The sequence below is a fragment of the Humulus lupulus genome, chromosome 5 (assembly GCF_963169125.1).
Source record: "Humulus lupulus chromosome 5, drHumLupu1.1, whole genome shotgun sequence".
Taxonomy (NCBI): domain Eukaryota; kingdom Viridiplantae; phylum Streptophyta; class Magnoliopsida; order Rosales; family Cannabaceae; genus Humulus; species Humulus lupulus.
In genome coordinates, this window is record NC_084797.1 from 41,257,049 (window position 1) to 41,282,247 (window position 25,199).

At 34.1% G+C, this 25,199-nt stretch overlaps 3 protein-coding genes across 5 annotated transcripts; 2 read left to right on the plus strand and 1 right to left on the minus strand.

Moving 5' to 3' along the window:
• Positions 1-9,733: 9,733 nt before the first annotated feature.
• Positions 9,734-12,918, plus strand: LOC133834778 (F-box protein PP2-A13-like). The gene is made up of 3 exons (XM_062264524.1): positions 9,734-10,343; positions 10,447-10,565; positions 12,303-12,918. The coding sequence occupies exons 1-3, from the start codon at positions 9,972-9,974 to the stop codon at positions 12,721-12,723; spliced, it is 912 nt and encodes a 303-aa protein (XP_062120508.1). The 5' UTR covers positions 9,734-9,971; the 3' UTR covers positions 12,724-12,918.
• A 412-nt stretch (positions 12,919-13,330) lies between these two features.
• Positions 13,331-16,696, plus strand: LOC133834777 (F-box protein At4g00755-like). 2 transcript variants are annotated; one of them, XM_062264522.1, is made up of 7 exons: positions 13,331-13,569; positions 13,941-14,127; positions 14,551-14,964; positions 15,067-15,245; positions 15,605-15,723; positions 16,034-16,136; positions 16,429-16,696. In XM_062264522.1, exons 2-7 carry the CDS (start codon positions 13,992-13,994, stop codon positions 16,492-16,494), a joined length of 1,017 nt encoding a protein of 338 aa, XP_062120506.1. In that variant the 5' UTR covers positions 13,331-13,569; positions 13,941-13,991; the 3' UTR covers positions 16,495-16,696. The 2 variants fall into 2 exon arrangements, with proteins under 2 accessions (XP_062120506.1, XP_062120507.1); XM_062264523.1 differs by lacking the exon at positions 13,331-13,569 and adding an exon at positions 13,633-13,764.
• A 178-nt stretch (positions 16,697-16,874) lies between these two features.
• LOC133834776 (probable transcriptional regulator SLK2) lies at positions 16,875-22,654 on the minus strand. Of its 2 annotated transcripts, none has more exons than XM_062264520.1 (10): positions 22,528-22,654; positions 20,673-21,711; positions 20,382-20,513; positions 20,181-20,229; positions 19,679-19,893; positions 19,531-19,599; positions 19,313-19,413; positions 18,714-18,807; positions 18,559-18,628; positions 16,875-18,083 (listed from the first exon to the last, which is right to left on the minus strand). In XM_062264520.1, exons 2-10 carry the CDS (start codon positions 21,615-21,617, stop codon positions 17,185-17,187), a joined length of 2,574 nt encoding a protein of 857 aa, XP_062120504.1. In that variant the 5' UTR covers positions 21,618-21,711; positions 22,528-22,654; the 3' UTR covers positions 16,875-17,184. The 2 variants fall into 2 exon arrangements, with proteins under 2 accessions (XP_062120504.1, XP_062120505.1); XM_062264521.1 differs by having other exon boundaries at positions 20,673-21,929; positions 22,528-22,590.
• Positions 22,655-25,199: the final 2,545 nt, after the last annotated feature.

The window sequence follows — 25,199 nt, forward strand, 5'->3', positions numbered from 1 at the left end:
TTAATATTTAAACTCGCAAGTGCACGAATCGTTTCGGAATATAATGTTCATGTAAGTACGAGGTCGAACCCATGGGAGTTGACTAACATCAAAAGAAACTATTTCAAACAGAGCAATAATATTCTAACCTAGTTCCAAATATTTGATGAGATTTTGTTTTAGAAAAATAAAAGACAAGTAATAAAAAGATTTAAGATTAAATAGAAAAATGGTTTTCAAATGATATATGTAAAATAAGATTATTAAGATGTTAGAATCCACAAAATGCAAGTTCAATAGTATTTATAAGTATATTGATTCCCAAGTTTAGATATAGTTAAAATAAATCACACTATATATTTTTTTAAGATACATTTTCTATTCAAGCACAAGTTACTTTCAAAAAGGTAGGATTTTTCGTCACTTATAAAAGATATAATTTCTAAGCATTAGTTGTGTTACAACCTAATGAAACTACAAAAAATCAAAGAGATTATGTTTAGGCAAAATATGATACTTATGCTCTAAGAATTAGATGTGAACAATTTAATGAAAAACATTTAATCAAAGAATATCATATTTTTGCATAATGAAGAACTAAGTGTAATATGCTTTAACACTCAATAATAGATGAAAAATGCATATCTTTAATAGAAAAAATCCATAAACAATGTTGTACAAATGGGAAATCAACATACAACAAAAAAATACTATCTAGTTACATTTTGCTTCATCATCATCTTAATAACCTTTGAAAAAGATTAAAAGCTCATAACTAGATTGAAATAAAAATTACAAAATAACATACTTGACATGCTCTTCCAAAGATGAAAATGGTAGATAGAAAATAGTGAAAAGAAGAGAGAAATATGGAGTGTAGAAGAGGTTGAAAAAAGATGAAGAAGAAGAGCTCCCCAAATGGTCTTACAAAACTCTATTTATAGGCAAAATGTGGAGATTAAATTAATCAAATTAAAATAAATAAATTGATTAATTTAATTGTGTTGGGAAGTGGTAGGATAAATAGAGTAAGTGTAAGAGTATTGGAAAGATGAAATGTTTGGTTGGGTAAAAGATTAGTGAAAAGCTAGGGTAAAAATAAATTAGGAATGTTTATTTAGGTGAGAAAAATAGGGAAGAGTGAATTGGTATTTGAGTGAAAAATATTGGGAATAAAAATGGGAGTTTTGGCCTTTTGGTGGTGGCTGTGGCAGTTGGGTTTTCTTGGCATGTGGGGCAGTTTGGGCCAGGCGTGGACTGATGCTGGGGGTGATTTGTTGATGCACATATGTGATGCAATTAGGAAGCATATGGACGTTGATGGCTGGTGGACTTGCTGAAGAGGAGAGTTGGTGTAAGTGAGGGCAGCAATTGGGCCTTGGTGAGGCATTGGGCTTGGGCCCAAATGAGGTTTTTTTTCTAAATGCCAACTCTTTGTCTTGCTTTCTTGAAAATACCATATTGTCCTTCATTTTTCTTTCTTTTTAAGAGCATACATTCCCTACAAAATAAATATAAAATAAATCATAATACAATATTTTCAACTCTAAAATAAATCAATTTAATTCTTTGAAAATATTAATTATAACTTAATTTATATTTTGCATTTAAGCTCAAAATTGCATCTTTTTATTCCTAACTTAACAATATAAATTTGAAATAATTAAACTACAACATATTACAACAAAATGACTATAAAAACACACAAAAATCTATAAAATTAAAATAAACCTAATAAATTCAAAATTACTTAAAAACTTAATAAATCAATTAAAAACTCAAGGATTAAGCAACAATTAGCACATAAAAAGTGGTAAAATAACTCTATTTTGTAGAGTTAACAATAGTTATACCCCTGTATTAACTCTTACCTTAATATGGTGTTGATAGAGCCACCATGGGGACCTGTGGACTTATAATATCAAGCTCCAATAAATATTACATTATTAATCAAATCTCTTTGATTAAATAATCATATTTATTAATCTTATGATTACTCCACTATAAATATGAGATTGAACTCTTAAGAATTACATACATATATTTACTGAGTACTTTATTAAAGAATAACGTGTTCATTGATATAATCATTACATGCAACGTTAATCCTCTATTAATGGTTCATAATTAAAAGGGAATAAAATTACCGCTTTACCCTTTTAGTTATATCTTGTTCCTAGAGTACCATTGACTTTACTAGTGAAGGTTGTGTCACAACAAGTTTGTGACATGAGCGCTCATAACCTTTTCAGTTCCAAAAGTTAACCTAATAGGGAACCATTATTCAATCTATAAGAAGTTATAGATTCCATATCTATTAAACTATATCCCCAGCCATATACATCATTGAGTCCCCAAAACAATTGTTCTTAGCCTGATCATTATGGCAAACCTTAACGCATGAATCAAAGGATCAGATGACACACATAGGAGTTCATAACAACCTTAGGATTAAGATCATCGTGTATATGATCATCGTTTGATGTGTTTGATTAATACTATGAAACACAGTTTAAACCAGTATTAACAAATCACATATGGTCCAGTTCTACATACTCTCAACATGCAAAGTATCTCCACTAAAGTGTCCTACTACACTAGTAACCCGGATCTAGGTCATATGTACTCATAGTACTAGTGGATCGTACTACCAGTAATTAATCTAAAGATTACACAACTTTATTTTACTGCGAACTGTTTTAAGTTTATTGTCTTAATCTCGATCATCTCATACTAATATGAGATTAAGACCACATAGATAAACTTTGGAATCTGACATTTACTTAATATTATCAATATAATATCGGACATATTCTATTTATATAATAATTCAATTCAATTATTTATTTCATTTAAACAGTTCAACTATAATTGTTTTAAGGGCACTATTCCCAACAATCTCTTTGTTTGATATCTCAGCTTGCCCATTGGTCTGGGGATGATATCTCACCTCCGCCTTCTTGTTTCTGGACTAGGTGATCCGTGACCTTTTTGAGATTGGGCAACTGCTCCCTGAATTTCCTAGTCATTCTATCATCGATGGGAACTTTCTCGTTCCTTCTGTCGTTAATGTTATTCCTTAAGTCGCCTCCTTGAGGGCGAATCTTCTCTCTATGGGTATGCTCCTTTCGGGCATTGAGGCCATCTCGCAAATCTACGCGGGATGTGTCATCTCCTGAACTAATGGCTTCCAGCTCCTCCCTATGCTTATGTCCCCCGTGATCCTTATTCACGGATGCACTGGAATAAAACCGTCTTCCCTGGGCATTGTGTCCAGGAGCATTCTGAGGCCTGGTGCCCTGCGGGCCTTTCAACTGCAGATTGTTCGGGTGATTCCGTCCTGGGACAGTATTCAACCGTTCTTTCCTGGAGTCTACCTTAGTCTTTGGAGCAGGAGGAGCTAGAGGAGTCTTCTTTTGGGGGTTTGCTTTTTCTACAAGATCGACCACTTTGACCTTCCCTTTGTCTTGACTTGGGTTAGAAGGACTGGGTTCGGGATCATTGGATCATCTCGGAGGAAGAATGGGGGTTGTATTGTTGGGAGCGTTAGTCCCTGTAAGTGGGACAACTGGCTGGGTTCCTATGGGAGGAATTGTCGTGGGATCAACTGTAATGTCATAAGCAGCAATAAATGCTTGAAGAGTCAAGAGAGATTCTTGCATCTGGCAGGTGGTCTCTTGTTGTTTCGCCATCTTTGCCTCTTGATCGAGGACCTGTCATCTTAAATGAACCACTTTTGGGTCCTTTGGTTTAGGTTCCACATCATTCTCGTCGGGGTCAATGGGATTTTCGGCCTCATGGTCTTCGTACCCCTTTCTATCTTCTTCGTAATACTCTTCGTCGTATTCACCTCCTACTTCAAAGTTTTGGGAGTCATCAGGCAGGGGCCATAAGGTATATCCTCCGATTGCTCTTGAGGAAGTTGTTGGTCTTGCAATGGTTCACCATTGTCTTGTTGTTGGTGCTATTGAGCGGGATAAAACATAGTGTGTCTGGTATTCACCATCTTCGTAGATGGCAAAGACTGATTCAAGCTTTCTTCTAGCTCTCAATGAAAGCTCCAAAATGTTTACCGAGTTTTTTGAAAACTATAAATATATTAAGAAATTAGAGCTAATAAGAAATAAAGAGAAATAAACAAGACCAAAGCTTTTACATGGTTAGGGTGTTAATGAGCCTTAGTCCACGAGTCAATTGTATTGAGCTTTAGAGGGTTTAATAATAGATGTTTTCAGCAAGTTCAGCAGCATTTTTGCATGTATGAAAAAGTTGAATCCTTGCTACAGTGCACTAGTAATGTCTTTTGGTCTTACCAACGCTCCAGCTGCATTTATGGACTTAATGAATTGGTTCTTCAAGGATTACTTGGACAAATTCATCGTAGTGTTCATTGACGATATTTTGGTGTACTCCAAGGATGAAGTCGAGCACGATGATCATTTAAGACTGATCATGCTACAACTAAAGGAGCATCAACTTTATGCCAAGTTCAAGAAGTGTGAATTCTGGCTATCACAAGTAGCGTTCCTTGGCCACATAGTATCCAAAGACGGAGTTGCAGTAGACCCAACTAAGGTAGAGGCTGTGAAGGATTGGCCAAGACATAAGAATGTGTCAGAAGTTAGAAGTTTTCTCAGGATAGCAGGCTATTATCGAAGATTTGTAGAAGGCTTTTCTAAGATAGCCACTTCGCTTACCAACTTGACCCGAAAACAACAAAAGTTCAACTGGACAAATAGATGTCAAGAGAGCTTCCTGCTGCTCAAAGATAAATTATGCTCAGCACCGACACCTAACGACAAGTTTGTAGTATATTGTGATGCGTCAAAGTAAGGGTTAGGTTGTGTGCTGATGCAAAATGACAAAGTGATAGCCTACACCTTAAGGTAGCTGAAGGAATATGAGCAACGCTATCAAACACACGATATGGAGTTGGCAGCGATGGTCTTCGCATTGAAAATCTAGCGCCACTATCTTTATGGAGAATGGTGTGAGATTTATATGGACCACAAGAGCTTAAAATATTTCTTCACACAAAAGGAGCTCAACATGATGTAGCGCAGGTGGTTAGAACTAGTAAATGACTATGACTGCGAAATCCTGTACCACCCAAGAAAAGTGAATGTAGTTGCAGATGCGTTAAGTCGGAAGAGTTATAGAAATTTGGCAGCATTATCCAGAATTGAAAAGTCACTTCAGCAAGAGCTGATTAATGTTGGGATAGAAATAGTCATTTGTCAACTGGCTAACTTGTCCATCCAGTCGAGTTTACTAGATGATATACGAATCGGGCAAGGGCGTGATGACACGTTAGTATCGCATATGGCTGCAGTCAAAGAAGGCAAGACTACAGATTTCTCTATATCAAGACAGGGGTTCTTAAGATATAAAGGCCAGGTGTGTGTGCCGAATGACTTTGGGATTAAGATGAAGATTTTAGAAGAGGCACACATTACCCTATACTCAGTTCACCCGAGGTCTACCAAGATGACTCACGACCTTAAGGGACTATATTGGTTGCCGGGAATGAAGAAAGACGTAGCAGAGTATGTGTCCAAATGCTTAATATGCCAGAAAGTAAAGGCAGAACATCAGCGACCTGCAGGCTTATTGCAATCGCTTAGTATTCCGGAATGGATGTGGGAAGACATAGCCATGGACTTCGTGACAGGATTACCACGAACAAATAAGCAACACGACTCGGCTTGGGTTATGGTAGATAGACTCACTAAGTTAGCTCACTTCCTGCCTACCAAGACTACATACACTTCTGACCAGTACGCAGACATTTATGTTCGAGAAATTGTATGACTGCATGGAATCCCTAAGACCATAGTATCTGATAGAGGATCAGTGTTTATATCGAGATTTTGGGGAAGCTTGTAGCAAGCCATGGGTACCAAGCTATGTCTCAGTATGACATTTCATCCTCAGATCGATGATCAATCCGAGCGTACCATACAGATTTTAGAAGATATGTTGCGCACTTGTGTAGTAGACTTCGGAGGATCGTGGAGTAAGTATTTGCCACTTATAGAGTTCTCCTACAATAATAGCCACCAGGAAACTATCAGTATGGCACCCTATGAATTACTTTATGGAAGGAAGTGTCGACCGCCACTACATTGAGATGAGGTAGGAGAAAAACAACTTCTTGGACTCGAAGCTGTTAGAGAGGCTTAAGATGCAGTGGAGCTAATTAGAAAGCGTATGCTCGCTGCTCAGAGTCGACAAAAGAGTTATGCGGATGCCAAGCGGCAAGATGTGGAATTCAAAGTCGGAGATCAAGTTTTTTTAAGAATATCTCCTATGAAAGGAGTGAAGCGGTTTGGGAAGAAAGGCAAACTCAGTCCCCGGTTTATAGGTCCTCTTGAGATATTGGACAAGGTGGGACCAGTAGTAGTAGTAGTTTTAACATAAGGTTTGATTAATATAGCTGGTCCTAGAAATGATATTTATTATAACTAAGGTTTAGATAGAATAATTAAGAACATGACAGTTGTCACATGTATGTTTATTAAGGATTTAAGGATTTTAGATGAATAAATTAATAAAGGATAGATCTAGAAGGTCTAGAACCTTCTAGCAGCTGTTAGGATCATATTTTATTCGGTCAAAGATGTTTTAATAAACTTCAAGTGTGTTGAAGTGTGCAAAAACGTGTTTAAAATATCAGTGTATGCCGATATATCGCAGCTTTAAGGGTCAATATATCGCCTATGAGTGATACAGAAAACACGTCGACTTCGCACGAACGAAACCACAGAGGTTCGAGATATAGTGGCAGACGATATATTGCCTATAGGGGTGATATATCAAATCCCTTTGGCATATTTGAAACCGTGGAATCTGAGCTAGAAACAGCCATCAACAACTTGGACTTGCTCTTGAACGTTTTTGACCGAGTTCTGGGCATCTGTTGAACAGAAAATTCAAATTTATTCAATTATTATTCATTTATTTATTCATTTTAAAAGGGTTAGTTTCACTCTTTTAACTCTATAAATAGGACCTTTCACTCAGCCTTTTCCATTCAAGCATTCTTCAGAGCCTCCAAGCTACTAAGTTCATTCTAGAGAGAAACACTAGGGTTTTGGGGTTAAAAGCTTTCCAATCTAAGATTTTCTAAACACTTAGGAAGTAAGATAGAGTGATCTTTCGGTATTGAGGTGTAGATCAAAGTTCTAATCTATCTAAGGTGTTTGAGTTTCTTGAAACTTAAAGTTTTTAGAGTTTCCAATTCCGCTCTTGTCTCAATATCCCGGTTTTTGGTAAGGAAAATAGGTTAGATTTTATGTGTTATGATAATGTTTATATGCTATGTGTATGTATGTATGTATGTATATATATGTATATGTTTTATGTTGTAGTCGCTTGGGAAATATAGTTGCTTAGATAGCAAATAAGCAAATTCCAAGATTTTTATCATTATCGTAGACTTTAGTTATGATTTAACCTGCCTCGAACAGTAGCAAGAGGACCTAGGTGGTTTCTATCACATACTATGGTAATGAGTTAATGGCCATTATTATTGTATTCCTATGTTCTATGATTTACGTTTTTACATCATACGTTTTATGTTTTATGTTTTATGATTTATGTTTTATGATATGTTTTAGTAGATTTTCCTTACTAGGCATTAGGCTCATTCCTTTTTATTTTAGATGGTACTGGAAAATGAGCTTGGAAGGCGGGACGGATTCGTGGCAGCTTTGGCATGTGTATTGGGCGAGAATTGAATGAATGGACTGATGGGAAAGAGCGAGGATGACGTTTTGTTTCAAGTTTTTTCAATTATGTATTTATGTTTTTCCGCATTTAGTATTTGAACAACTAATTATAGGTTTTTGTTTTCTTTATGATTTTATGTAATAACAATGGGATCCCGTATTTTGGATTTTCTAATAAAGTTCTATTATTTGATGTATGTATTCCAAAATAGTAGTTATGCGTAGTAGTTTTTAATGGTCTAAGGTCTTTAGAGTAGGTCGGGTCATTATAGGATTTCTCGGGGACACGTCAGCCAGGTGAAGTATTGGTCTTATCCTACCAGGACGTATGGTCCGGGTTCATTTACCAAGGCGAACATCAGTTAGCGATGACAGATCGAAGGGTATATCCTGGTAGCGAGTTGAAATCTGAGGATGGACCTAGAAACTCCATTCGAATCCCACATGGTGGGATCCGACCCTTGGACTGGGATGTCCACCATCACGAGCTACATCCTGGAGGATGGAAGTTGTGTGCACTCATGAAGTTGGTCTGGGCCTTCATCTCAGGTCTGGGATCTCGTTATACTTGGATTATTTGCCAGTTGTTGAACTTAGGATGGGTCTGGGCAGGCCTCTGGTTGCTCAGTGTTCATTGGGCCCTGGTTGGGCCCGGGCCTCTCTTGAGAGTTTATGAAGCCCATTTGACAATATCACGTGTTCTTGGTGGAAAATATGGACAACAATTATAATAATAATATTTTAATTCATATTAATATAATTATTAAAAAATTAAGATTATATATTATTATCATAATAGTATTTTATAACATTTATATTTATATTAATATAATTATTAAATATCTAGTCTTATATTATATATTATTATAATAATGATATTTTATATCATTTGAATTTATATTAATATAATTAATAAATATCTATTTTCAATTAGTTTTAAATGTATATTCATTTAAATATTTATAATATTCCATTAAAGTTAACAAAATAAACGGTTAAAATCAATAATTTATGATATCTACACACTTTTTATATAGAATAATAATATATAATTGGATAGAGTATGATAAATCTATATCTGTAGTCTATCGCATTTAGTATATGTTTTTCATAGTCTCACCCTACCCTACCCTAAACAGAATTTATTAGAGAATACTCTACACGCCAATACAAGGTACCTACTCTACAAACATTTAAATTTTACTATTTATAATATAAATCGTCATTTACTTTACCACATTTAAAATTTTGCCAGACACTTATTAATTACTTACTAACACAATTATTATTAAACTCATTTTTCAAACTTTAACTATATAACAAAGGTTATTAAAGGTTATTGCTATCATACCTTAAGATGCCTAATATTACTCAATAAAGCATATCATTGCTGGTGTGAATCAATATCGAATCTCACATATTTTATTTTAAATTAAATTATTTCAAATTGATATTAATTTTTATCAATAGTGATATGCTACATAAGTAATGTTAGGCACGTTAAGATATCAAATAACAATACTCGTAACAAAATAAAAGCAATGCTCGTAACAAAATAAAAGCAATTTTAAATGCAAAATAGTAATTTCAAGTCCTAAACTAATATCAAATATAACATATACCTACTTTGAGCATTTTTTTAGCAAATAATTCAATTTTTATATTTGAAAGTATTTTTTATTTAAAATCAAAATTTAAAAACAAAATTAATTACATGTTGAAATCTTTTATAATAAGGGACTAATTAAAAATGTAGTAATCCTTATTGACAACTTTTTCATATAATTAAATATACTAATTATCAAAAAATATATATTTATATGAGTAATAATATGTGAATAAAAAATATGCATATAAATATTATACATAATAATTTTACAGGTTAATCTAACAAATCATATTTATTAAAAACAAGGCTCAATGTTTTAAAAAACAGTATCACCTCAACGTCAAGTGTCTATTACCTCGTTACTCTATTTATATATAAAAATTCCATGCACACTCTTCGCGTTGATTCCTATTAACAAAAAGCTTACTTTATCCCTTTCTCTTTCTTTCCTTGATGAAAATGGCTCCTCCTCCCCATCTCCTTTATCACCTTCTTCTCTACCCCTAAACTTGTTCGTTCTGTTTTGTTTTTTGTTTTACTTCGAAAATACCCACATACAATTTAGTCTTTTGAATACCTCTATTAATTGGTTTTCTTCATATTACATTTCAATTAGTTAAAGAAAACAAGAAGAAGAAACTAGTCTCTGTTTTATGCGGGCTGGTTTCTCAGTGTTGGCTGAATCAGCAGAGAGTAGTGCTAGTGCTGGTATTGGTATTGGTATTGGAATAAACTTTCGCTGTTCGAAGCAGGCGAATACGATGCTGGATGACTTGCCGGAGAATTGTATCTCAACCATAATAAAGTACTTGAATCCACCTGAGATCTGTAAATTGGCTTTGTTGAACCGTGCTTTTCATGGTGCTTCTTTAGCTGATTTTGTTTGGGAGTCAAAGCTCCCATCCAATTACAAGTTTCTTGTTGAGAAACTACTTCTTCTTCAATATCAATCTCAAAACTACATACCTAAGAAACTTATATATTCCAAATTGTGTCAGCCAAATCGCTTCGATGGTGGTACCAAGGTAATATATATATTGCTTAATTTAATTTACTGATATCTACAAATGTGATGTTGTGATTGTTTATAATTATGAGCACGTAAATGATGTTGTTGTCAACCAATAGGAAGCTTGGTTGGAGAAGACTACTGGGAAACTTTGTTTGTCGATTTCATCAAAGGCGTTGAGGATAACTGGAATAGATGATCGAAGGTATTGGAATTACATACCAACTGAAGAATCAAGGTCAGAAACTCATTTCAATTCCTTACATTTATATATATATATATTTATATTTATAGGAAAAACTCATTTGCACAAGCAATTTAATTCGTTTTAGTAATATGGATTATCTTTGAAATTCGTTTTTTGCAATTTAAACAATATGGTTGTGCTTTTTGCATTATTCAAAAATAGGATAAAGAAGAAGAATGTTGTTCTTTTAATCAATCGTCTTTTTTTTTTCAGAAGTACCCCTATAGAGTCCATTATTATTCTTCTTCTTTTCTTTTTAGTTATAGACAACAGGATACATGAATTTAGTTTTGAAAAATATCTTTTTTTTTTCTGACAAATTGAAAAATGTCTTATTTAGTATTACATTTGAAGGCAGAAAGTTCCTGGAAATTGCTGGATTTTGAATTTTTGTGTGTGATCATATGCTCTTAAGTAATTTAAAGGTGGCTTATAATTGTTGCTTTTCTCTGTCATTTGGAAATGGAGCTCCTCAATTTTTTTTAATGTTTAGGACTATGGAGTTATTGTACTTAAATCCATTTTTTATACATAAAAAAATATTTACAGCATAAATTTGAAAGTTTATTATATTTAAATATTTAACTTATTTTTTTACGGCATAAATCCCTAACGTTTATTTTTTTTTTACAATTACTATTTTTCTGGTAACACGAAAATATTAAACTTTTTAAATATGGATATTAGTAGCATAAATACATGTGTATATGTAATTGTTGCACTCATATACCTAACTTTTAATTTTTGTACCATTTTAATTATTTATGCTACAAAAATTAAAAGTTAGGTATATAATTCCAACAATTATACATAAAGTTAGGTATTTATGCCATTAATATGTTTGATATTTGTCATTTAACGAGAAAAAGTAACCGTTGTAATAAAAAATAAATATTGCTTATAACGTCAAAATATAAGTTAGATATTAAGTATTTATGCCATTAATATCCCATAAAAATGAACAAAACATACTTGATTAGATTATTCGAATTGATGATATTATTAACGTATAATATGACTAAAAAAATTAATCTGATAATTTTGAATTTTTAGATCGACATATAGCATGAATTCACTTAAAATGATGAGTGTTTTATAGGTTTGTTAGAGGAAATGGAATTTATCTGATACACATAAACATTATCGTACAAAAATATTTTTGTTAGAAAATAAAAAGAAGGTGAACATATTATAATTTAGCTATACTTAAAACCCAAGAATAAGTTATTTTTTTAAAGATCTAAGAATTAATTCTGTTATAATAAAAAATTCAAGAATAATTGATTTTTTTTTAAACAAACAGACAAATCAATTATAAGGAACTATACAACGACATTTCGGGGCCCTAGAAGATGATATTCTCTGTCATAGTCTAGTAAGCTTATCCATTAATTTATTCACACCATTACTTAGCTTCGAATTAAGGCATTTTCTTTTGATCTTATCCATTTCTTCTGTTTTGTAGATGCTTTCTTTGTATAGTGGTGATATATATTCGAAATCTTCATTGATGACCTAATTGTTTTTTTTTCAAGCTTCTCTTATTTAAAGAAATTTTAAAAAAACCGACTTTTAATTTCACCATAATTTGTTAAAGAAATATATCATACGGTGTTTAAATTTAAAATATAAATATATTTGTTTGTCTATAATTTAGTGTGAATAAATAAAAAAGAATTAATTAAAAAGTTTGTCATTAAGTTGTAGTACGTGTTTATGTTTATACAGATTCCACACAGTGGCCTATCTACAACAAATTTGGTGGTTTGAAGTGATAGGAGAGTTGGAGTTAGAGTTGGCACCAGGGAGTTATAGCCTGTACTTTCGACTACAATTAGGCAAAGCTTCAAGAAGATTTGGGAGAAGAGTTTGTAACCTTGATCAAGTTCATGGGTGGGATTTAAAGCCAGCTCGGTTCCACTTGTCAACATCCAACGGTCATAAGGCTTCATCAGAATGTCATTTGAACAACCATGGAAATTGGGTCCATTACCGTGTGGGTGATTTTGTAGTGGAAAATCCTAACATGCTCGTCAGGATTAACTTTTCAATGGTTCAAATTGATTGTACACACACCAAAGGTGGTCTCTGCTTAGATACTGTGTATATATACCCAACTGAGATTTCTAATAAGTTGTTGAAATCTTAGTGGGTGTGTGTGTGTTTTCTTTATGTGACAAGTGTATAAATGTGAGTGACAACTAGCAATTAATTTATTATATTTTCAAAAAGAATTATGCATTTAGTCTAAAGTTTTTTGCATAATTGCATAAAATGAAAGTCAAATGTAATGAAATTTCACTTTTTTCCTTTCAAGAACGTAATATAGTTCATTTGTATATAATATTGTTATGTTATAGATTATATAAAAGAGCGAGAATCTTCAATTGAATTGATTAGTGATGTCAATACTCTTTGAAAGGGAGACATGAAATGAAATGAAGAAATCTCAATCTCAATCTAAACTCAACTACTACCATCCAACAAGGATGGACCACCAAACCAATTCGAATAATATGTAAATACACTTTGTCTTATCTTCTTTTGTTAATTCTTGTGATGCAGCCTTTTGTCCAATCCAAAATCCAATCAATCTTTTTTCTTTTTCTTTTTCTTTTTTTACAATTTTCACATCAGTAAAAAATTTCTTAATTATTTTTTTTGTTTGTTAAAATATATATAAAAATGAAAAATACGCACATATACTTGGCAAATAATTTATACAATGCTTTTCTGATTGGATAGGAACCATCTAAATTAATGAATACCCAATATAATAATAATATGAACATAATTACATGAATCCAATTCCAAATTACTGAGTTCATTTGTCATCTAAAGCTTGGAAAAGGCCAGTCGGTCATCACAAAGCTTACATCTTTCTTTATCTTTCTTCGTGTCTCGCAAAGAGTTTCCTTTCGCTTTTTTAGTTTTCAGATCCCATTGTTCCTTTCAGGAGAACTGTATTGCTTTCCCCTTCTTCTTAATCCCTAAGGTATATTCTTCTTTTCCCATTACTTTATGTTGTGTATTTTCATTTGGGTTGATTTTATTTTGTATGGTTACTTTGCTATAAGCTTGTTAATTTTTGTAAGATAATCAACTGTTTCATGGGTCCAGTTTTCTAATCGTTTTGTTGCATTAGTTCCTCACATCTATCAAAAGAGTTTCTTTGATACAGATTTTTAAGGTGGAAGCTTATCTAGCTCTCATGTCGTTGATGTTTTCTCTTATAAGGATTTTAAAGAATATATCCCTTTTTTCAATTTTTTTTTGGTCTTAAAGCTGTACATTCGTTTGGCTTTTGGGGTTGGTTTATTTTGAATTCAAGCTTAATCATATGCTTTAATTAATGTGTTTTCGCAGTGTGAATTTGGTTGTTTGAGGTTGGAGGAAGGTTTACTATTCTTTCTTAAGATGCCTAAAGTGGATAACACTGGTGATTTTATCTTCTGGTTTGCGGAAGACATATCAATAAAGATTCTCACCTATTTAGATGACTCATCTGATGTAGTCCGTGTTTCCTCTGTTTCAAAGCTCTGGCGGCAATTTGGTAAGCCCATGATGTTACGTTATGAGCATTTTGGTGAACGGTTTTTGTCAATTTTAAGTGTTTTGCTATTTGCTTTCTGTACCCCTTGAGCGTGAATTGTAAGACAATTAGGTTCTTGAATGCTTTTAACCCTAGTGGCTTAATGGCCCTTGTCAAAATCCATGGATGGACTGATTTTAATGCTGATGGTGTTGCAATTTGACTCTCTCAGAATGATACATAAACCGATTCTGATTTTCTTTTGACTTATTTTGTGTTTTTGGATATATCAAAGGAATCAATAGATAAAATTGATCATACATGTGGTGGTTTTATTTCAATTAATTTATTTAAATGACATTTTAATATGGTTTTGGATAGAGCATGCATGATCTAGATTTCAGTCTTTAAACAATTCTGATGTCATTTGTTGACATTGTGCAGTGATTGAACATGACATCTGTAAACAGCTTTGCTTGAAGAAGTTTCCTGAAATATCTGGTGCTGCTCATGATGTTGAAGTAAACAACATGATAGAACCAGTAGATGTTGGTCTTAGAAACAGTACCAAATTCGAATTGCTAAAGAGGAACCATAAAATATTTTCTTTTTTAGCGAAAGCGCTTTCTTCTGCCATTAGAAATGATTGCTTATCGACTGCCATTAGTGCATCCAGCACTGACAATTACCCCACTGAAAGCATTGTGCATACGTTACAACCAGGGGATAGAAATCAGAATGCGGCTTCATACTGGTCAAGCAGTGGGCAACGTGAACCTTCTGTTCCTGAGACACTGCTTTATGAGTTGGTGACCAAGTTGTGTCTGGTCACTGAAATCCATGTTCAACCGTTCCAAGGTTTATTCTTACTCTGTTGTATCTTTCATCTGTGGTTTAGTGTTTTTTTTATTATTATTCTTGAACTTCTTGCTTATCAGAAAATTTACTTTTGCATATCAGCATATTTTCAGTACCACTACCCAATATACTCATGTAAAGCTGTCCGATTTAGAATGGGCCATCTCAGAAATCTTGGTGATTCGGACACTGACTTTTCAGATAATGAATCTGAGGATCACGCATTGCTAGACGATAGATTTGTATGGACATACATCTCACGTGAATTCCCAATGGTTCAGGTTTGTTTCAATACATTAATCATTTGAGTTTGTTCCACTTTGGATCGGAAATCTGAGATGCTTTTATTTTTATGTTCTTTTCATTCTAGTAACAAGTTCAGACTTTAAAAAGATACAAGTCTCCCCTTTCTCCCTACAAGTAATAATGAGTATATACAAGTCTCCCCTTTCTCCCCTCTCTTCAGCCACAATCTGATTGAATTGATGTTCCATGTAACATTGAAACTTTTCCACACCATTATAAATGTACAAATTTAAGAAGTAGAAGCTTAAGTGAATATGTATATTGAAATGCAATCTTATTAATATAATGTCATGCATGACTTTTACACTTATAATAGCTTACTGCTATGAAACAGGAAAGTTTTCTGCAAAAGTTTGAGCTCCCGGAACCTGCTCTCTGTATTGGAGGATATTTGCTAGTTGAGCTTTTGGGCAGGGTCCAAAAACAAGAAATAGACAACTTGTATTATATCTGGTACACAAACAATATTTCATTTATGATTTGTTCGTTTACAGTTATACTTGGTGTCTAAATCTAGTAGTTCCAGTGCTTTCCTTTAAAGTTTCTTTGGACGATACAACAGGATTCATAAGAAACTTCTATGTCCCAGCTTGTTTTCCACGTTATTGAGATAAAACTGGAATCACTGAGAGTAATAGTAAGGAATTTATGCAGAAGTGTAACTTAAGATATTCCTGATTTGTTAAAAGCTACAGATAATTTTGTAAATGTTTTCATTATGCCTGTTCTAAACACATTTTTTTTTGTACCAACCATGGTACAGTATCGCTCATGTCCAAGTCGTGGGGAGACCACTCTTGCCTACTTTTGATGTCGAAATGCATGAACCATCGGGAAAATGCTCATTGAAGCATTATTCAGAAACGGTGAGTCTTCTAGCTTGTGCACAATCATTTCCAGATTTATGAAAATTAGGTTGAGAACTTATGGTGTTGAACAAATATCTAGGATCTCCGTCTTGACTAGATTTTTTATTTACTTGAATATATTCGAAATAACAAACTCCAGCTCAGTGACATCGTGGAAAGTGATGGAAACTGAAATGGAAGACAGATGATTAGTATACAATTATGTGTTTAATGCTGAACAATCTTTTGTTGGTTATTTTACTCTTCCTTCTTTTTTCCTTTGAATTAATGAGATATTCCCCAAATCCAGGAAGATTTGACTGACAACTTTGGAAGTATTTCAACACCAACCCAGCAAGGCCAGCCTCGGCTCTGAAATTGTGTGCACCCGATGTTGCAGATATTATCCTATACTCGAGCAAAGTTACAGAAATTGAGGTTTTTTGAGTGCAACGAAAGCTATTTATCTATATTATGGTAGACATGAACTAATGATTTTTCTTATAATAATTTCTATGAATTGCAGATGGCACAGTTTAGGGGCCAAATTCCAATTAATCTATGACCATTGTGCCTAACACCCAACGAGTAGTGTACAGTTTCTTTTACCTAATTAAAGTATTAAACCTCAGGAATGGTAATTGTAAAACTCCAAATATTAGCCACCATTGGTGTACGTTTAAGCCATGTTCGGAAGCCGTTGAAATGTTGATTATAAACACCGGTAAAAACCAGCATTCACAGAGAGTTGGTGAATACCAGATGAAAAACATGTTAATACGAAATCTGTTTGTTCATAGGTTTTTGTCCAATAGATTACACTTGCAAGACTTGGGCGACCGAAAACCAAAAAAAAAAGATTGCTAATGATCCTACCGAAGTACAAGCGGGGGCCAAGTCACCACAAATTCCATACTTTAAAAATTAAAAAAAAAACAAAACAAAAAAGGGGGAGAACCCAAAGGATAGGGGTAAAGAAAGCAGCTAACTCAAATGACCTGTACAAAGATATATTTTGCCCACTTGTGCGGCCTGGATCGCAAATAATTAGACCGAGTTTTGTTAGTCATGCCTTCCAGCCATACCCCATGTTATCGTCAAGATCATTGTTGAAAAACCCGTTTTCCGTGAACTCATGGGAAATGTCCGTTGTCATATCCCCTTGCAAATGAAGATTCTGGGGCAACTCTGGTGTTCTCTGGTGGAATCCATTGTTACCACCAGCTGCTGAACTGTCACTGTTCGATGCAGCTTTAAAACTGTTACTCCTGCTTGGGGCAGGTCCATTACTTCCTCCTACATTGGCAGTTGTAGCTGCAGCTGCCGCTGAAGTGTTACCCCCATAACTTGTTCCATTCCTCACCCCATTAGCATTTCCTCCAGAGAGAGACTGTTGTTGCACCACTCCACTATTAGACGACATCTCCTGCATCAGTTGCTGGATCATCTGCTGCTGCTGCAAGGCCTGGTTGCCTTGAGTGGTCTGTGGATGGTTCTGTTGTAGCATGTTATTAGAACTCATCGAGCGCTGCTGCTGCTGCTGTTGTGGAGGTAGGTGAGGGCTAGAGTAGCCACTAGCAGATACGTGCTGCATGGATCCTGGTATTAAAGAAGCAGCTCCTTGGTAAGGTGATGAGGGGCTTTGGTTGGAATTGTTAAAGGACGATGAAGCCTCTTGTTGTAGAGAGTTGGGGTTTGAATTCATCGAGTTCGACCTCATGAGCAAATTCTGGTAATTAGTCAGTGCCATAGCAGCTTGTGCTGAACCACTTAAAGCTCCCCGGTTAACCATTTGATGGTTGTTGTTCATTTGATTAGTTAACCCAGGATGCAATGCCATTAGCTTATTAAGAGTATTCCTGTCCGTTGGCATACCCTGAACACTCGCTAGCTGCTCCATTTCCTGCATCTTTTGCATTTGTAGCTTGGCAGCACTAGATTGTCGAGGATAATTCTTCAACCCCTCTGCCAAAAAGTATTAACGAAAAAAATCCAGACAAACTACTGTTAGAATCAATGATTTCAATTATATATATTTGCATGCATATAAAAATTTATAAAGTAAAAGGAACAGACCTTCCAAAGTTAAAGATCTATATTGACTGGAAATTAAATCTGAGCAAATTATTCTAAACAGTCGATTCATAAAATTTAAGGGCTCCATTAAATATAAAAGCTAATATGTTGAAGAAAAAAGGATCTCCGTCGGGAAAGAGAAATATGCACAGGTAAAGACTGCTTTGTACAACTCAAAATACGAGAAACACTGCAGTTTGTATGCAGCCATGATATCTTCAAAGTGACTATCATATCTCTGCCACCCAAAAAACATTTTATATATATATATATATATATATATATACATCATATCCCTAAATATCTTACAAGCAATCTGATAAACCACGTCAACAGAATGAAACTTTCAGAAAAAGGAATTTACCAATAGGCCCAACTTTGTGCTCCCCGCAAAAATCAATCAGATCTTTCATACTATTCACGACCTCGGAGATCTATTTAAAGAGCCAACAATCATAAGAAAGCCTAGAGACAAAATGTACACACTAAATTTCCTGAACAAAGACATAAAAATTGTACCTGCAAACACCTCACATATCTTTTAGAAAAACCCAAGTCGTTCAGTGACTGTAGCTCCATGCTCTTGGCCAGCTGTCGTCCAGCTGATAGTACCCTGAAGCAAAACATTCAACCTCAATTTTACTATACAAAACTGATTACAATAGGTTTCAAACTCCAACTGCAGTCTGTCTCAATTCCAAGCAATTTAAACAAGACTAGATCTAAGAGCTCAGTCAAAATTAAAAAAGAATAATGTGCAGAAGCCCCTCACAGGATATTAATTATATTTCACAGGCCTACATCTTAATACATATACCTTTTTCCTTTCTTTGAAAAATGATCCCCAATCCACTAAAGGCATGGTAAAAATGATTGGTTTAATAGGATATCTTGGACGTTTACTAGTGGTTACAACTCCCAGTGCTTCATTTGCAATATTTTTCTTATTTTATGATAGCTACCAGCCAGAGAAAGGAATATAGATCTTCTAGCTCTTTAGACTTAGTTAAAACTATCACTCAAATAAAGGAATCTATGGGGAGAATAAGGACACCGCATACAGGAAAAAATTAACCAAAGAAAGAAAAGGAAAAAAAAAATTGATATCACTGTCTCACATGTTGCTGTTTGTTTGTAAATCTTGCTGAGAAACCCCATCTGATCCACTTTCAGCAATTGTGGTTTGGCATTTCTGTGCAACCTGAACCAGCTGGTGCACCTGCAAAAGAAAAAAAAAACCGAATATTAACAATTGTTAATTCTTAACGACTCATATATAACTAAATATGAGTTATATAATAACTCATCCAAAGTCTTTTTGCATAAAAAAGTATACCTGTGGTGCAACCAACCTCCGAAGAAGAAGTTCTTCGTGGCGACGGGCACAAAACTCCCATGATAAGATCTGGAAATGCATGAAAACAGCAATATTTCATTATATTGACACAGAAAGTAAAAAAAATTAATCGGGAAAGCTTGTTAACCTTTAAATCCTGCGTAAATATGATGCGAAGTCGACCTTCACGAATAACACGAAGCTGCTCATACACACTTTCTTGTACTGCTTTTCCATACTCCAGCATCATTATACCAGTCGAGGATCTGCTTTCACGTGGCAAGTCCAAAAAAATAAGCTCATCGATGACTCCACTGCCAAACTTAATCTCATTAAGTCGAGGGAGCACTTCTGACGTTGCCTCTGCAAAAAAAATGTCCCAGCAAAAATAAATTCAGATAAAAGCAAATAAAGTAAATTAATGGAAATCATCAGTCACCTAAAGGTTAAGATACCAAGTTAAACAAAAGATGAGCAAAATTCTGCAACAAATATAAGAATTTCAATTGGTTATTAACACTAAAAACCACCCATACAAATGTCACACTGCTCTGCTTCCATGCTATTTGAAGTTTTTAAATAATGAACCATATCATTTATTACATTTTCTTGTGGTAAAAACTAATAAAGTGGTAGTCCAATTTTCTTACCAAAACCCCTTCCAGACTTTGAACCACAAATGTCACACTGCCAGGCATCCTAAAGAAAAGTTTCAATTGTCAGAACCACCACCACATGGTTTTACATAAGAAAGATAAGTAATTAAAATCACACACACCACCACTTTTCTCTCTCTCTGCTCTGTCTCTCTTAACCAAAAAAAATAGGGATCAGCTAGAGAAAAAACTGACCATAGCTGCCTGAGGGAACACACCAAGAGCATGGTGCCCAACATTTTCATATAAAGATAAGCACCATCTTTTTTTTGCACGAGGAGAGTAGTACTCTGCGACAAACTTCCTCCAATATGCAATGGTATTATCCTGTCAAATACAAGTCATCATAAAAACTAATTATGTAAACACAATAATTTTTTAAAAAATAGCATATAAGTTACATTTATTTATAGTTTATTTAGGTGTAATATTTCTCAGCAAATAAGAAACAAAAAGAATCCAAATAAATTAAAGTAAAGAGCTCACAGCTGGTCTTTGCCGCTGATGATATAGATATTGCATCAGCCGCCGAGAACATACACCACCATCAAACGGCCGTTTTATTCCAGATTGTGGCTGCTGCATAGCCTGCTGCTGCTGCAGTTGCCTCAACTGCATCTGCTGTTGTTGTTGATGTTGCTGCTGCTGCTGCTGCTGCAATTGGGCTCTCTGCAACTGCGGCATAGACTGCAACATCTGTTGCTGCTGCCGTAATCTCTGCTGCTGAAGCAAAGCTTGTAACTGTGGATTGCGGCCTTGGAACTGCATGCTGTCCTGTCTCTGCAGGAGTTGTAACACCTGATGTTGCAGAATATCTTCATGCTTGATATCCAACCGGGGTTTCTTTTGCACCTGGGCTAAATTATTTGGATCCTGAAGGAAAGATCCAGGAAGGCGCACACCCATTGGAAGTGAAACTTGACCAGTTTGTGAAGTGGGTAATGATGTAGCACTTGATGCTCCTTGTTGATGCTGCTGACTTTGCTGTACTTGTTGAGCATTATGGTCCTGATGTGAATTCTGCTGCACTACAGATGATCCATCCATAACCGATGACCCAGAGATGCTAATGTTATTTGACGAAAATGACATTGGTGATGCTGGCACACATAAATATGACTCTGTATTGATGCTTGCACTTCTCTGCAAATGTGGACCTCCTGAAAGTGCAGAATTTGCATCTGTGACCAAAGAACTTGCCCCAACACTTGGACCAGAATTCGCAACACTGTTCAACACTGCATTGTTCATGTCCCCAGAAACCGGACCCAAATTCGAACGCCCAGTTCCAGGAATTGAATTAGAAGAATTCGCGAAGGATGAGCTCAAGTGAGAGTTAACAACAGCTTGGGACTGCCCGTCTCCTTGAAAGAAAATTCCAGAACTTGAGGAAGATTGTGTTAGCCCTCCAGCCACCCGAGAAGGCACCATGGGAGGCACCGCCCCTTGATGGCCAGAGTCTAAATAGCTCTCCAGAGCCAGGCCTTACTAGTGTTTTTTACAAGAATAAATATGCTCAAAGCCACTGAATACAATACACAAGCAAAACCCACATAAAAAAATCCCCAATAACAGCTTATAAATACAACATCTCTAAGTAACCAATACCAACAGAAAATAATTTTTGTTTACTTCCAATTCACCAAATCGATAATGTCACCAAAGAGTGTAACACTATTACAAACCTAATGGCACATAATATCCACTAATCTGTTTGAGCTTTCAACAATATCTCATACGGATCTAAAATAAACGAAAATGAGCAAAACCATTAGCAGGGGGGCCAACCAATCTAAAAATAGAAACTAGACCACATTCTAAAATAAACCTTACCCGCATAACTACACTAAGGACACGCAAACAAGAAAGAACAAGCCCTAAGTGACTAAAAACCTTGATTTTCAAACATGCCCCCATAAAACCCTAATTTTCACTTACCCAGCTATGAACATCAAGTAAGCATTAACATAAAGGCTCTAGACTGTAATTTTTGAGAATCCAAACGCAAATTAGTTCACTACAATTTCCATTAAGCAAAAGAAACCCAAGTTTTGGCCTAAACTTTATCCTAATATCCGAGAATCGAAGTCCAGGATCGAACTCAAAGAAGCCAAAATTCAGCAAGAAATTACAAAATCGCCAAATTAAACACAAACCAAGTTATAAATAATCAAAACAACACTAACAAAGCATGAGTTAAGATCACGAATCAAAGAAGGAAAAGAAAAGCTTAATACTGAAGTTTCAAAGTGGTAGAGATCGATCGGAGCAGTCCAAGTTCATAAAAAAAATACTAATTAAAAAAATTACAAATAAAATAATAATGTAGGAAGCTACTAACCATGGAATCGGGAGCTGAGAAAAGCGAATGTTGCTTTATTTTTCTTATTTTGGGGCCTAATTAGGAAACTGGAATTGGAAGAGAGAAAGGTAGAATTTCGGGTTGGCTGTTTATATACCTAGCGGGAATTGCAGTGTTTAATGGACCGGTTACGCCCGTTACCCAACCCGACAGTTACCGTCTACTTCCTGTAAGAATGAAACGTGTCCAATATCTAGGTCAAGAACATAGTCGGTGAAAGATTGCTCGGTGGCAATACAAGGACGACGATGACGTGGCTGAATCTGATTTGTTGATTTATTGAGATGGGTTTATTATTGAGGATCGTACGTACTGATTAGTCTTACTTGAGTTTGTATCTAGTGCTTCGCATTACCAAAATGCTCACCTGCGCCCCCAGACCCCAAAAAACAATCAAAGTTTAGGAAGTGTTGAGGGTTTTATAGTATTTTAGTAGAGAATGTAAGCTGAGTTGGCCGATTATGATTGGTTGAGATTGTGATATTTTGAAAACGTGGGGCTTTGGGCTTTACCTTAGACTTAAGGGTTAATTAGGACAAAGACTGGCCGTCAGATTGACACGTGCGATGTAAAAACAAGGCCTAGCCCTCGTGTGCTGCCTTTGCCATAAAATCTAATCAAAAATTTATTTTAGGTATATGCGTTTTTGAACTTTGTATTTTGTCTATTATTTGTTTAGATTATGTGTTTTAACAAATTATTTTTAGATCTTATATTTTGTAAAATAGTTAAAATAAAACTCTAAATCTAATTTTGGTTAATATTTTTTCAACTAAAATTACAAATAATTTACTAAACTAACACTTCAGAATAAAAATAAAATCATTCTGCTTAAAAATTATGTTGTTATATTCAATTTTTTTCTTCATCAAAATTGAGTTTAGGGTTCTATTTCAATTATTTTACAAAACATAAAGTTCAAAAAGTAATTTATCAAAACACAGAGTTTAAACACGTAATGAGACAAAATATAAAATCCAAAAATGTATAAACCCTTTTTTTTATTTGGTTTGGTGTGTTTTTACTTTTTTTTTTTTAATTTCTTAATTAATCATGTAAACACATTCGGAAACTTTTGATTCATTGCCAGATACTCTAATTTCATTTTAGAAATTATTGAAAATAATACTTTGTTTAAACGATCGAATGACCAATTTTTTTAAATCAATATTTTAATTGCTACTTTGCGATTTTCTTATTCATTTTCTTTTCTTTCTTTTTATTGTTCATGAATTTTTCCTTATTAAAAAAATACAAATATAATTTCTTACTGAAACTTTCCATTTCTCATGTTGATTGATATTAGTGTAGTTGATACGCCTTGACTTTTATTTAATAGGGCCAATTTTATTTTAGATAACTAAATTTTTGTATTAATTTCATTCAAATCTATTATATATATATATAGAATGTATATATTTATATTTATCAGCCTACAATATTAAATAATCCTTGACAGGTACATGTATGTGCTCAGCAAATGTGATCCCCGATGTGTTAATCATACATAATAAATTGCCATTAATCACCTTTTACATAAATACATATATAATCTATAATATAGATTAGGAAATTATGAATACCATAGGCTTGCAATTTTTTAATACATGAAATATATTTTTAACATATTTTAGCATGTGGGTTGCTTAAACAATTCTTTTTTGTTTTTGTTTTTGAAATAAGGTTCCTTAAACAATTCAGTAGTCAATATTTACAAATCAAAAGATAATTACAATTGTATTAATTAATAGTTTTAAAATATTATAACTTGACAATATCTTTTTTTTTTCTTTTTTATTATTATATATATCTTGGGTGATAAGTTATAGACAGGTACCACTATCTATTTGAATGGATTCTCTTTTGGGCAATTAACATTTGACCATCATATCCATTATCAGCCTACTTTTGGGGAAAAAAATGTACTAGCCACAAATTAAAACCCCCATTACATTATTAGTTTCAAATTATTGTACAGTGTGCATTACAATGCATCTATATAGTTTAATTTATGCTATTAAGCTTCCACTATTTTTTCTGAAAGAATTTATTTTAGTAATATTCAAACCATATTTTGAGACTCTTTTAATCCAAACACGGCCAACTACATGGGAAGTGGATAGGATGAATAGCATTGGTTATCATGCATCTTATATTTACACTTAAAACAAAATTATATGGGCACTCTATCTTTCTTTTCTTACAATGTGGAATTTCATCCAACCAAGTAAACTCATTATCCACTGTAAATGCATACTTAGCCGATTCTTGAGCCCTTGTTACAACAATGCAAGTGAAAAAAAAAGTCTTTATTTACATTTTTTATAATTCCTAAATTAAGTCTCATTTTCTAAATCTATTAAAAAAATGTTTATATAAGATAGAGAGTCCTCATTCTTTGCCTAATCTATCACTTAAATCTAATTTTTTTTTATCACTTATGTTCCTTAAATTATTATTTTTGTATCAATTAAATCACTACTAATAACTTTTGCCAAATCAATCATCGAATGTCATATATGAGAAACATTTATGGGTTTATCCTAGCGATGGGGCCTCTTTCTTTGTACCTAGAGGTTGGAGGTTCAATTTGGACCATGCCAAAAACTTGTAAATATGTATATATGCAAGTATTTGTCCCCTAATGTGAT